General features: G+C 42.4%; 1 protein-coding gene across 5 annotated transcripts in view; it reads right to left on the bottom strand.

Annotated features, from left to right (window-relative positions):
* Positions 1-14,218, bottom strand: part of LOC124545468 (putative mediator of RNA polymerase II transcription subunit 26) — a 386,951-nt gene that overhangs the window by 164,599 nt on the left and 208,134 nt on the right. For all 5 annotated transcript variants that reach the window (XM_047124398.1, XM_047124396.1, XM_047124397.1 and 2 more), the window contains one exon: positions 241-424. In XM_047124398.1, coding sequence (XP_046980354.1) covers positions 241-424 — 184 coding nt within the window. The remainder of the gene's footprint in view (positions 1-240; positions 425-14,218) is intronic.

Genomic DNA, 14,218 nt, shown 5'->3' with positions numbered 1-14,218 from the left:
TGTCCTGTTTGCTGGTAAGGTTCTTTCTCCATGAAAAATATAATTTCATTTTGTCATTTACATTATTACGCCATATTGGAATAAAATAATGCCGAAAAGGTGTTTCAAATAAGAATAAACTTTATCATTGAGAAGAGTGAGCTTTGATTACAAAATTATTCAATCAGTGTCATAAATAAACGCAATGATAACACTGAAGAACATAGCTGGCTGTGGCAAATTGCAGTACTTAATACACACCTAGTTCATTTCTTTCTCTGTTGACCTCCAGGGGAATGGCTTCATTTCTAGTGCATTCAAGTGTTGCATCTTCTGTAGAAGGTTCCTTTTCTTGAAAACTGTATTCTGGAAAAAGTCTTATAGGTCTAGACAGAAGTCGAGAGGTACGCTGTACTTTTCTAGGTGGTGAATCAAATACAGGTAGCTGAAAGATGAAGAGATTATTGTTATAAATACATCCATTCCACGTCAAAAATGATCACACAACTTAATGAGAAAATCAGATGTCCTTCAACATATGATACTAGCATGAATTTTTCACCATGTTTCTATTTCTTTGAAGATAACTAATCAATGTGAGGTCATAAAGATTCAAACCCCTCGCAAAAATGGAAGCTAAATCCAGATTCCTGTACGAGAAACTGAGTTAAGTTGGCGTTAACTGACGTTTCCCTGGCTCTGGCTTAAATTCACTCTAATGTTACACAGTACCAAATTACCTACTTTCTTGACTTGTTGCATATAATGTCTGCTGGTATGTTGATCTAACACATGCTCAGGAGAAACTATAACTCACTACTCAGCTGTATGCTGCAGTGAGACGTTCTGATGGATTAAAACTGTGTTCTGGAACAGGACTCAAACCGAGCCATTTAAACAAAGCTCATATTATTCTGTAAACAATCCCTAGGTTACAGCTAAATCATTTTCTGCCATATCAGCAGTGTTATGAAAAGGATAGACTGTTACTCGCCATAAATATGACATGCTGAGTATGATGAAAAGACTATACATATGAGCTTATGGTCAAAGTGGTCAAAGCCTTTTTCATAAAAACAAAAATACACACACATTTACACAAGCAAGACACCTCACACCTACATGACAGCTATCTCTGACCATTTGGGCCACCAGAGCAGCAGGGGATAGTGTGGTCTCATATATAAAGTGTGTGTGTGTGTGTGTGTGTGTGTGTGTGTGTGTGTGTGTGTGGTGTGCTAGTTTGTGTGCTGTGAGTGTGTGGGCGTGTTTTTGTTTTTCTTTTCTGTTCTCAAGGAGGCTTTGGCCGAAAGCTCATGTTTACAATCTTTTTGTCATGCCCATCTGCATCTCCACACGTCATCTTTGCGGTGAGTAGCAATCTATTCTTTTCATAATATTGTTGATATTCCAACATGTTGTTTCTGTTGCTTCATATTCTGCCATATCATTTCTTTAGTATTGTACGTTTTTGTGTGGAAATGGCACAGCTTGGTGTAGTTATTTGTATGATGTAGACTTAATCATACAGTTTCTTGAAGCAACCTGTGCTATGTCTTTAGAGTGCTCATCTAAAGTGAGGTGAGTACCAGAACAAATGAGTACTTTTCTCTTGTCAACTCTGTCATTTAATGTGGCATTCTCTTTTCTGGATCAACACACAAACAAATATTTCTCATACAAAAACAAATAATGAAGCACATGATACAATCCCCATCACATGCAACCAGTAAGCCAATTTTTAAAGAACTGGAACTACTGCTTGACCATTGCATGTATGTCTTACAGTGCAATTTGTTTTTGAACAACAAATTTCATTTGCTTGAGTGAAATAATAGTACACATGAACACTGCAACCATACTACTGATAATATTTATCTAACAAGCCAGAGACTGAGCAAATACCATGAGAGTGTGAGGCACATACACAGTATACTTATTAATAAATTGTCCTGCTCAGTCAAATAATAAGAACTTGTTTAGGAAGAGCATCACCAGTATACTGCTCCAACATTGTGTTTATTTCATTTCCAAATATATCGAAACAAATTTATGGCAATTGTAACTTAAATTTTGCTTAAAGTGATTCTTCATTGAATTCAATTCTTAAATACTTTTATTTGGTTGCTGAAGTATGGAGACTAACTTACATAAAATGTAACTACGGTTTTGCTTGTTACACTCTAAGCTTAAATATAATACAAGTCAACTTTCAGTTAATACTGCATGTTGGTATGAATAGCCTACTCTGTCCTTTAAATCAGTTACATATAAGCATGAAAACTATTGTGATGGAAAGACATAGGCTTCTTCCAGATTTGCATTAAAATTTACTCCATGTATTATACTGTATGTAAATAAACTTCACAGTGATAAATAGGACAATATACTCACCATTTACATGACTGTCTCATTTTTTTACAATGAAAATAATCAGCTTTTGAAAATATAACATAATTTGATTGTTTATATAAAAATCTACACACAAATCGGTGGCAGGAGAACATGCATATAAGGGTATTCAAATTTACAAGCTTTTGGTGCCAGTGGCTCCTTATTCTGGCAGAAGGGTTGAAGGGGAAGGAAGAGAGATGAAGGAGAAGGACTGGTGAGGTTTAGGAAATTGAGAGATTTTGGAAAAACACTCCAAACCCAGGGTCAGGTGAGGGTTACTGGACCAATGAGAAGGAAAGACTGATAGTTGGTGACTGCACTGGACATGATTTGAAAACCCAAGAGCTTAAAAGTGGAACATGCTATGAACATCGGCTGTACAACTGGGGCGAGTGCTAGTAAGTCTCTCTAGACCTGCCGTGAGGTGGCGCTCGGTCTGCAATCACTGACAGTGGCGACACGCGGGTCCAACGCATACCAACGGACCGCGGCCGATTTAAAGGCTACCACCTAGCAAGTGTGGTGTCTGGCGGTGACACCACAGAACATATGGTAATACACAACACAGAGATTACTGACAAAACTTCATGCTCAAGTTAATGAGAGCAGAAAGCTAAGTGTATTATATGTGACAGAGGTGGATGGGGATGGGTGGGAGGGAGGGAAAGACAGGTCAGAAAATAAAAGATATAGAAAACTAAAAGGGAGTAAAAGTGAGGAATAGTTACTGAGAAGAAATGCTGAGAGTGAAGAAATTAAAGTAGATTACTGCCAGATGGGTGGCAAGAACCAAGCATATGTTGTAATACCAGTTCCCATCTGTGGAGCTCTGAGAAACTCGTGGCAAAATGTGGGACAGAATGGATCTCATTTTAAGGAATGACTTTTAGGAAGCCATAGCCTAATTGAAGTACTGATAATACATTCAAGACCTGGATAATACCGAGAAACAAGAGCTCACCACACCTAGAATAGCTTTTTGTTGGTCTCTCAATCTCCTTGTCAGAGCCTAGGCTCCTTCTGCACCTATTTCTCTACCCTACAGCTCCTACCCTTGTGACTGTCCCTGCTGTAGGACTTGCTCTTTTCAGCCTCTCACTACCATCTTACCACCTATACCAGCCCTGCAACTGGAAAATCATACACTATCAGTGGGAGAGCAATCTGTGAAACAATACATCATGTACAAGCTGTTATGTACACAATGTTCAGCCTTCTACAGTGGTATGACTATCAGCAAGTTATCAGTTCAGATGAATGAGCATAGGGAGAGGATGTATGTTGTTGTGGTCTTCAGTCCTGAGACTGGTTTGATGCAGCTCTCCATGCTACTCTATCCTGTGCAAGCTTCTTCATCTCCCAGTACCTACTGCAACCTACATCCTTCTGAATCTGCTTAGTGTATTCATCTCTTGGTCTCCCTCTACGATTTTTACCATCCACGCTGCCCTCCAATGCTAAATTTGTGATCCCTTGATGCCTCAAAACATGTCCTACCAACCGATCCCTTCTTCTAGTCAAGTTGTGCCACAAACTTCTCTTCTCCCCAATCCTATTCAACACCTCCTCATTAGTTATGTGATCTACCCATCTAATCTTCAGCATTCTTCTGTAGCACCACATTTCGAAAGCTTCTATTCTCTTCTTGTCCAAACTAGTTATCGTCCATGTTTCACTTCCATACATGGCTACACTCCATACAAATACTTTCAGAAACGACTTCCTGACACCCAAATCCATACTCGACGTTAACAAATTTCTCTTCTTCAGAAACGATTTCCTTGCCAATGCCAGTCTACATTTTATATCCTCTCTACTTCGACCATCATCAGTTATTTTACTCCCTAAATAGCAAAACTCCTTTACTACTTTAAGTGTCTCATTTCCTAATCTAATTCCCTCAGCATCACCCGATTTAATTTGACATTCCATTATCCTCGTTTTGCTTTTGTTGATGTTCATCTTATATCCTCCTTTCAAGACACTGTCCATTCCGTTCAACTGCTCTTCCAAGTCCTTTGCTGTCTCTGACAGAATTACAATGTCATCGGCGAACTTCAAAGTTTTTACTGCTTCTCCATGAATTTTAATACCTACTCCGAATTTTTCTTTTGCTTCCTTTACTGCTTGCTCAATATACAGATTGAATAACATCGGGGAGAGGCTACAACCCTGTCTCACTCCTTTCCCAACCACTGCTTCCCTTTCATGCCCCTCGACTCTTATAGCTGCCATCTGGTTTCTGTACAAATTGTAAATAGCCTTTCTCTCCCTGTATTTTACCCCTACCACCTTCAGAATTTGAAAGAGAGTATTCCAGTTAACATTGTCAAAAGCTTTCTCTAAGTCTACAAATGCTAGAAACGTAGGTTTGCCTTTTCTTAATCTTTATTCTAAGATAAGTCGTAAGGTTAGTATTGCCTCACGCGTTCCAACATTTCTGCGGAATACAAACTGATCTTCCCCGAGGTCCGCTTCTACCAGTTTTTCCATTCGTCTGTAAAGAATACGTCTTAGTATTTTGCAGCTGTGACTTATTAAACTGATAGTTCGGTAATTTTCACATCTGTCAACACCTGCTTTCTTTGGGATTGGAGTTATTATATTCTTCTTGAAGTCTGAGGGTATTTCGCCTGTCTCATACATCTTGCTCACCAGATGGTAGAGTTTTGTCATGACTGGCTCTTCCAAGGCCATCAGTAGTTCTAATGGAATGTTGACTACTCCTGGGGCCTTGTTTCGACTCAGGTCTTTCAGTGCTCTGTCAAACTCTTCACGCAGTATCTTATCTCCCATTTCGTCTTCATCTACATCCTCTTCCATTTCCATAATATTGTCCTCAAGCACATTGCCCTTGTATAAACCCTCTATACTCCTTCCACCTTTCTGCCTTCCCTTCTTTGCTTAGAACTGGGTTTCCATCTGAGTTCTTGATATTCATACAAGTGGTTCTCTTCTCTCCAAAGGTCTCTCTAATTTTCCTGTAGGCAGTATCTATCTTACCCCTAGTGAGACAAGCCTCTGCATCCTTACATTTGTCCTCTAGCCATCCCTGCTTAGCCATTTTGCACTTCCTGTCGATCTCATTTTTGAGATGTTTGTATTCCTTTTTGCCTGCTTCATTTACTGCATTTTTATATTTTCTCCTTTCATCAATTAAATTCAATATTTCTTCTGTTACCCAAGGATTTCTATTAGCCCTCGTCTTTTTACTTACTTGATCGTCTGCTGCCTTCACTACTTCATCCCTCAGAGCTACCCATTCTTCTTCTACTGTATTTCTTTCCCTCATTCCTGTCAATTGTTCCCTTATGCTCTCCCTGAAACTCTCTACAACCTCTGGTTCTTTGAGTTTATCCAGGTCCCAACTCATTAAATTCCCACCTTTTTGCAGTTTCTTCAGTTTCAATCTGCAGTTCATAACCAATAGATTGTGGTCAGAATCCACATCTGCCCCTGGAAATGTCTTACAATTTAAAACCTGGTTCCTAAATCTCTGTCTTACCATTATATAATCTATCTGATACCTTTTAGTATCTCCAGGATTCTTCCAGGTATACAACCTTCTTTCATGATTCTTGAACCAAGTGTTAGCTATGATTAAGTCATGCTCTGTGCAAAATTCTACAAGGCGGCTTCCTCTTTCATTTCTTCCCCCCAATCCATATTCTCCTACTATGTTTCCTTCTCTCCCTTTTCCTACTGACGAATTCCAGTCACCCATGACTATTAAATTTTCGTCTCCCTTCACTACCTGAATAATTTCTTTTATCTCGTCATACATTTCATCTATTTCTTCATCATCTGCTGAGCTAGTTGGCATATAAACTTGTACTACTGTAGTAGGCATGGGCTTTGTGTCTATCTTGGCCACAATAATGCATTCACTATGCTGTTTGTAGTAGCTAACCCGCACTCCTATTTTTTTATTCATTATTAAACCTACTCCTGCATTACCCCTATTTGATTTTTTATTTATAACCCTGTATTCACCTGACCAAAAGTCTTGTTCCTCCTGCCACCGAACTTCACTAATTCCCACTATATCTAACTTTAACCTATCCATTTCCCTTTTTAAATTTTCTAACCTACCTGCCCGTTTAAGGGATCTGACATTCCACGCTCCGATCCGTAGAACACCAGTTTTCTTTCTCCTGATAACGATGTCCTCTTGAGTAGTCCCCGCCCGGAGATCCGAATGGGGGACTATTTTACCTCCGGAATATTTTACCCAAGAGAACGCCATCATCATTTAATCATACAGTAAAGCTGCATTTCCTCGGGAAAAATTACGGCTGTAGTTTCCCCTTGCTTTCAGCCGTTCGCAGTACCAGCACAGCAAGGCCGTTTTGGTTAATGTTACAAGGCCAGATCAGTCCATCATCCAGACTGTTGCCCCTGCAACTACTGAAAAGGCTGCTGCCCCTCTTCAGGAACCACATGTTTGTCTGGCCTCTCTACAGATACCCCTCCGTTGTGGTTGCACCTACGGTACGGCCATCTGTATCGCTGAGGCACGCAAGCCTCCCCACCAACGGCAAGGTCCATGGTTCATGGGGGGACTGTATACTGGCAACAAACAATGTCCCTTTGCAGAGCGTGCATGCTTGGAACATGACCTCGGTGCCTGTTTCACTAGACATGCCATATGGATTCTTTCCCAAGACACCTGTGTCACAGAACTCTACAGGTGAGAACTGGTATTACAACATGTCCTTAGTTCTCACCACCCACCTGCCACAATTTACATTAATTTCTTTGGTCTAAGAATGTCTTCTCAGCTACTATTCCTTTCTTCACTCTCTTTTAGTTTTTTATGTCTTTTGTTTTCTGTCCTATATAGCTTTCCCTGCTCTGCCCCCCCTCCTCTACCCCGTATAATGCACTTACCTTTCCATTCTTATTAACTAATGCATGATGTTTTGTCAGTAATCTCTGTCTTGCATATTACCGTATCTTCCACCTTTAAGCTCTCAGGTTTTCAAATCTTGCCCGTGCAGCCCCAACAACTGGTTTTTCCTTCTCATCCCATCTGGTAACTCTCCCCTGACCCAGAGTTCCGGTCGACTTTTCCAATATCTACTCACTTCCTAAACCTCTCCAGTCCTTTTGCTTCACTCCTCTTCCTTCCCCTTCAGCTCTTATGCCAGAAGAAGAAGTCACTGGCTCCAACAGCTTGTAGATTTCAGTAGTTTTCTATGTGTTTTCTACTGCTGCTGCTCAATGAGCAGATTTTTTATCAATCCAATTAAATTAACTTTTTCATAGTTATTTATACTTAACTAAGTTCAGCCTCTCCCTCTGCCTCCCTACCTCTCATGACCCCTACCTCCCCCCCACATACACATATACCAACATGGACACACTACATTATTATACTCAAAATTCTACTAGGGAGCATAAGAATACGTGGGCTGGGAGACTATTCAGTTAACAGGGGAAAGCCTTAGTCTGGTAGGCATTTTTGATAACTTTCACAATACAGTGAAGGTAACTACTCAACACATATCTGAAGCACTGAGCAATTGATAAGCGCATAAGCTAGACTGAAAACAATGCTGAGTTTTTCTTCTTCAGAGCTAACTAAGAAAAACACTCACAATACTTTATAAAGAGGCACACTCATTCACTGTTTCTCATACCGATTTTGCACTCAGTGTCAATTTTGGCAATCAGCACTGCCACTTACTAATAGATACATCTGAAAGTGAAAAAAAAAAAAAAAAAAAAAATGTTCCTAGCTTTTGGAACAATTCATCCTGATATTTAGAGACCGATGATGTCAGCAGTTTGGTTCCATAACACCTTACCACAAACATCTATCCTGGTATTGGGACAAAGTAGTCAGTTAGTTAGCTTAGTAGAAAGACATTGTTCCAAAGGACAACAACATTTTCAAATTTCTTTCAGTGCCTGTTGGCTACTCAGTATCTCAACCACATACTGGGTGTGTAGCATAGCAACTACTAGCATTATGATTATATCAATGTCTCGACCCCTTCAGAATTTTATGTAATACATATGATCGACTTAACTGATGTTAAAAATGCAACTAATAAAGACTTCACCTACATATAATACAGAAAAAAATTACTCCTCTCATAAGGTGAGGTGATTGAACTATTTATATGTCATCAGTTACCTTAAGTAAATTTAAGCAAGTGTGGCTGTACAAAGCACAGGAACTATTGTGATACAGACATGTGTAGAACATCATAATGAGAAGGTACGGGTGAGCAGCTATGGGACAGTGATGGTAATGGAAATGCATGTGGCTGGAAGTGGGTAGAATATCCGATGCGGAGATAAATTCCTTCTTTAAAGTTCTAGGAGCTTGGTTTGTGGTGCATGTTGACATTCTGTAACATGAGAAATTCTTGGAGCGACACCATCACAGGGAACCCTGGAGGAGATTGCCGTGACACCCTGTACATTAAGTTCCAACTGAACCAAGTACAATGTCTAAATAGTTAATAGCTTTGCGCCTAAAGAATGGATGCCACAGGAAATTTGAGTTCTGGCATTCTAGCAGCAGACCAGCAGGTAGTACAGCAGCATTCTGTCCAGGCCACCAGGGAGTGTGCATGGTGATGACAGAAGTCATTGATGAACCACACCTCTTCCTGCATCTGTAGTGTCCATGACAAAAATAGGCCCGCATGTATCCTTCTATGAGGGAGCTATTTAGGTCAGTGTGTAAACTTAGCAGTGCAGTTCCATTGTAATGAATTATCAACAAGGAGATTTCAGCAATGCCTCTCTATGAGCTCTGCCACCATTTTCCAGGACAGCATGACGCTGAACTCTGTCATCATCTTCAGCATGATGCTTCTGTGTGATTGAAAAAATGCTAGCTGGAACTTGTTATAATTTCTACTGTTCTTACTTCACCAACAAGATATTGCCAAGACTTTACTTTGTGCTTCTATCCTTGCTGGACTTAGAATTGCTATTAATCGCATCAGGCTATAAGTACTCACAATTACACGAAAAAACGGTAGCAGCATGCTTATAAATATATTTATTCATCTATGTTCAAATGGCTCTGAGCACTATGGGACTCAACTGCTGAGGTCATTAGTCCCCTAGAACTTAGAACTAGTTAAACCTAACTAACCTAAGGACATCACAAACATCCATGCCCGAGGCAGGATTCGAACCTGCGACCGTAGCGGTCTTCATCTATGTCTTTGTTTATATTCAATATATACTATTCATGAAGAAACTGGTCAAATATTTACTGTGTTTTAGAAAGCAGAGAGACATTAGGCTACTGGCCTACTTTTGTTTCTATTCCTTTGATCTTTGTCTATTTAATTTGCTTATGTATTTAATAATGTGTGTTAGAGCATATTTATGGTCCAGCTGTAGGAATATTTATTTAATTTCAAGTTATTTAAATGTAAATCCAGAATTTCGTATGTGTTTCAATATGTTTGTGAATGTGCGTTGGCTTGGAGACATGGTGGGTGCGCTCTAGCCAATCAGTGCTTGTTACTACGGTAGGCAACTACTGAAGTCAATGGTGAGACTGTATGTAAGTGGAGGAGGAGCATTGAGTTGCACAGGACACAGATGAGTGCTGGACAGGAAGGCACGATGGAAAATACTTGGAGAGTGTTGAGCAGTTTGCGGGTGGTCGTGGGAGATAGAAATGTTTCGTAGTGCCAACTTGTGCACTTGTGAGATTTACGTGGCTTCTGCAGTGAATACGAAGTATGCATTTAGAAGTGAATATCTCCCGAGCTATGGTGTTGCTCATAACTAATTACATGAAGTAGGAATCTATTGTTTCCCTGTTATTCCACTTATATTTTATTTAATTGGTGGACCATTGACACCAATAAGTGTTTTACAGCAATAAATGGCATTCTTAGAGGTACTGCTGCTATCGTACTCATCATTTAAAGCCGTTAAAATGGTACATGCAGATTTTATTTAATTGCAATCTTTCATTAATAAATTTCTATGTTACATTCAAAATTCGCAATTGCCAAGTGTTAAGAACCTTCGACCATTTGATTCATGTGTATATTCATATTGTATACTGTAGACTCAACAATATAACTTTTAATATTTCAACTCTGAGTCTAAGGGTATGTAGCTGAGGATCACAATTTTTTATTTGAAAGTCCGCAGCGTCCTAGCAGGATGGCCATTGCCGGGAGTTCCGATGCCCTGAAAAGATGGGCAACAACTTCTAGGCTTGCACAAGGCGTTCACAGCACATGTAGCAGCTGTGTGATCCCTGTGATATCAGGGGGCTCAGCCAGATTGGTACATAACGGCCCCACCACGTGGACTGGCTATCAAGCACATGACCTAGCTAGGAGGCGAAAGTACTTCGGCAGGGAGGGAGGGGAAGGGGGAAAAGGGAGCGGGAGAGGGGGAGGAGGAGGGGGAGGGGGAGAGGAACCCACGCCAAAGATGCTAGGGAGGGAGATGTTACCCATCTGGCTCACATTATAGATTTCAGATTTAGAGATGAAGGTCAAACCCCTGATGGGGACCAAAAAACAAAATCTTGAGTACTAACATCAACATCTTTTGCAATGAACTTGTCAGGTTCAGCTAAACTGGTGGCTGTCCTACCTTTGCTTAACGTGATTCAGAAGAATAAAGACCTTCAGTTCAGCAACAATAACTTTATTGCGAGCACGTATCTGACGACATGCAAATATCTGGCATGCATTGACTGATCGGAGTTACAAAATTTGCTTCTGGCCTCTACAGAAGGATCCTTAATTCTGGGAAAACTCCCTTAGTTATTGGAGAGAAAACAGTACTTGTATACACAAGCCAGGAGGCACGGAACTACCAATTAACTCAAAAAACAAGGAATAATAATAATAAACAGAATGTATATAAAAGCTAGAAAACACAGAGCATCTAGAGGTTGGGCACGGAACTACACAGACGTCGTGTACAGTAATTACGACCGCACAGCACTGCACTGACACACGCGTACGCACCACACCGGAGAGCTTGAATTAGCGCGTGGCAGCATCGCTACATCAGCCCCCCAGGTGGAAGTGGAGCGTCGGTGTCGAGATACCGCGTCGGAAAGTGCACCCGACGTCCAGAACGGGTCGTTCGCGTTGGAGGAGGAGGAACAGCATTAGGAGGCGGATGTTGTGCTGCGTTGGGCGACGGATGTTGAAGAGCCGGCGCCGGAGATGTGGCGCCAGTGTCTGGAACAATGGTAGGTGGATGCCTATGACGAGGTGCCGCTAGTGGGGTGTCAGGAAAAACATACGCAGGTTTAACCCGATTCAACGCAACAGTCGTGGTTTTGCCGTTCACTAGGATATCCGTTGTGTGGGCACTGTGCCGTAGCACTTCATATGGACCTGAATAAGGAGCTTGTAGAGGTGGTTTAACGCCCTCAGTGCGGAGCATGATGTGACAACATTGTTCCAGGTCCTGGTGCCCAAAAGTGGGCGGCTTGTCATGACGTGTGGCTTTCGGAGGGCAAATCTTTGATACATGGTCCCTCAAGCGTCGCAAGAAATCCGGTTGGCCAGTAGCAACTGTCTCTATGGCATCAGCATATACAAAGTCACCAGGAAGGTGCAGTGTTTCTCCATAAACCGGTTCTGCCACTGACAACCCCAGGTCTGGTTTGAAAGTCTAACGAGACCACTGGTAGTGCGGTTGTCCAGGTTTCTTCGTGGCACATCAGCGCGGCCTTCAAACAACGGTGCCAGCATTCGATCATTCCGTTGCTTGCTGGGTGATAACTTGTGCTCTTATGGTGGATGTAACCACGGAACTTGGCCAGCTGTGAGAATAGGTCTGATTCAAATTGCCGTCCACGGTCAGTGGTAATATGTGATGGGCACCCAAATCTTGCCAACCACGACATTGCAAAAGCGGAAGCTAATGTGTCTGCTGTGATATTTTCCACTGGCACTGCCTCCGGCCAATGTCCAAAACGGTCGATCATTGTAAACAGATATCTTTGTCCGTTCGAAGGTGGAAGTGGTCTGACTACATCCAAATGAACGTGGGCAAAGCGGGCGGTGGTATCAGGAAAATCGCCGATCGATGTGTGTACATGGCGGTTAATCTTGCAGCGTTGGCACTGAAGACTAGATCAGACCCACTCGCGGCAGTCTTTTTGCATGCCCGGCCACACGAAACGTTGCGATACTAGGCGGAATGTTGGGCGTAACCCCAAATGGCACAATCCATGTACTGTATCAAAGGCTTGTCTTCTAAAAGGAGGCATCAGAAAGGGATGAGGTCGGCCGCGAGAAACGTCAGAGTATAGCTGTGTATCTTCCCCCGGAACATCAACAAGTTTCAGTTGCAATGCGGAAGCCGTATCTTTAAGATAGGCAAGGAGTTCTTCATCGTCTCTCTATGCCTGTGCCAGTGCAGGAAAGTCTATGGTACTGGAAACACTGCTGATCCATGATAGGCAGTCCGCAACAATGTTGTCGATCCCAGAAATCTGTCTAATGTCGGTAGTAAACTGGGCCACGAACTCAAGGTGATGAAATTGACGGGGGGAGCAGTTTACACTATTCCAACGGAAGGCGAACGTGAGTGGCTTGTGGTCTGTATGTATCGTGAAAGTTCGCGCATCCACTTGGGGGCGGAAATATTTCACTGCTTGGTACACCGCCAGGAGCTCATGGTCATATGTGCTCCATTTTCTCTGTGCAGGCGAAAGCTTGTGGGAATAATACGCCAGTGGCTGCCATGCGTTGTCCGACCATTGTTGTAACGCGGCTCCGATCACCATCTGGCTCGTGTCTACGACAACTGCTAATGGCGCATCGAGCTGTGGGTGTGAGAGAAGCGCCGCATTGGCCATGCTCTTCTTTGCTGCCTTGAACGCAGAACACATGTCCTCTGTCCACTGTATCAGAGACTTGCTATTTACTTTAGGGCCTGATTATGCCACCAGCAAAGGTTCCTGCAGATCTGCAGTATGGGGAAGGTGTCGTCGATAAAAATTGAGCATCTCCAAAAAACGACGTAATTCTTTGATCGTAGTGGGTCGGGGTAGCTGCAAGATAGCGTCCACCTTCTCAAGCAGAGGAAGAGAGCCTTCAGTAGAAACCTTATGGCCAAGAAATGTCACCTCTGACTGCCCAAAAACACACTTGTCCACGTTCAAGACGACACCGTAACACTCCAATAGCTCGAAAATCTCTTGCAGATGTTGTCGGTGTTGTTCATGGCCAGGAGAGAACACTAACACATCGTCCAGGTAGGAGAAACAAAACGGCAGCCCCTGGAGAACCGAGACTATAAACCTTTGCCAGGCCTGAGCGGCATTGCGTAAACCGAAAATCATAAATTTGCTTTCAAATAAACCGAAAGGCGTTATTATTGCAGTCTTTGGAATGTCGTCGTTGGCCACCGGACTCTGTGTATATGCTTTAGCGCAGTCCAGAACTGTGAACACCGTGGCACCATGTAAAGCGTGATTATAATCCCTCAATAACGGAACGGGATATCTGTCTGGCACTGTTCGCGCGTTAAGTGCACGGTAGTCACCGCATGGGCGCCAAGCTCCACCCTTCTTCGGAACAAGATGTAATGTGGAGGACCATGGGCTCTTAGATGGCCGCATTATGCCCTCGCGAATCATGGTGTCAAATTCTGCCTCCGCTATCAACAATCGGTCCGGAGCGAAACGGCTAGGTCGGCATGCTACTGGGGGACCATCAGTCGTTTGAATGTGATTCACCGTGTCATGTGGTATGAACCTGGAAAGGCCGGGTGGCCTGGTCAAGTTCAGATAGTTAAGCAGTAATTTGGTGTACTCACCCTCCATAGCATGGACAAAATTGGCACTGTGCGTTGGGGTGTTGCGACGGAAACCCGTGAC

This window comes from Schistocerca americana, chromosome 8 (assembly GCF_021461395.2).
Source record: "Schistocerca americana isolate TAMUIC-IGC-003095 chromosome 8, iqSchAmer2.1, whole genome shotgun sequence".
Classification (NCBI taxonomy): domain Eukaryota; kingdom Metazoa; phylum Arthropoda; class Insecta; order Orthoptera; family Acrididae; genus Schistocerca; species Schistocerca americana.
This window is presented reverse-complemented; position numbering and strand designations above follow the sequence as displayed.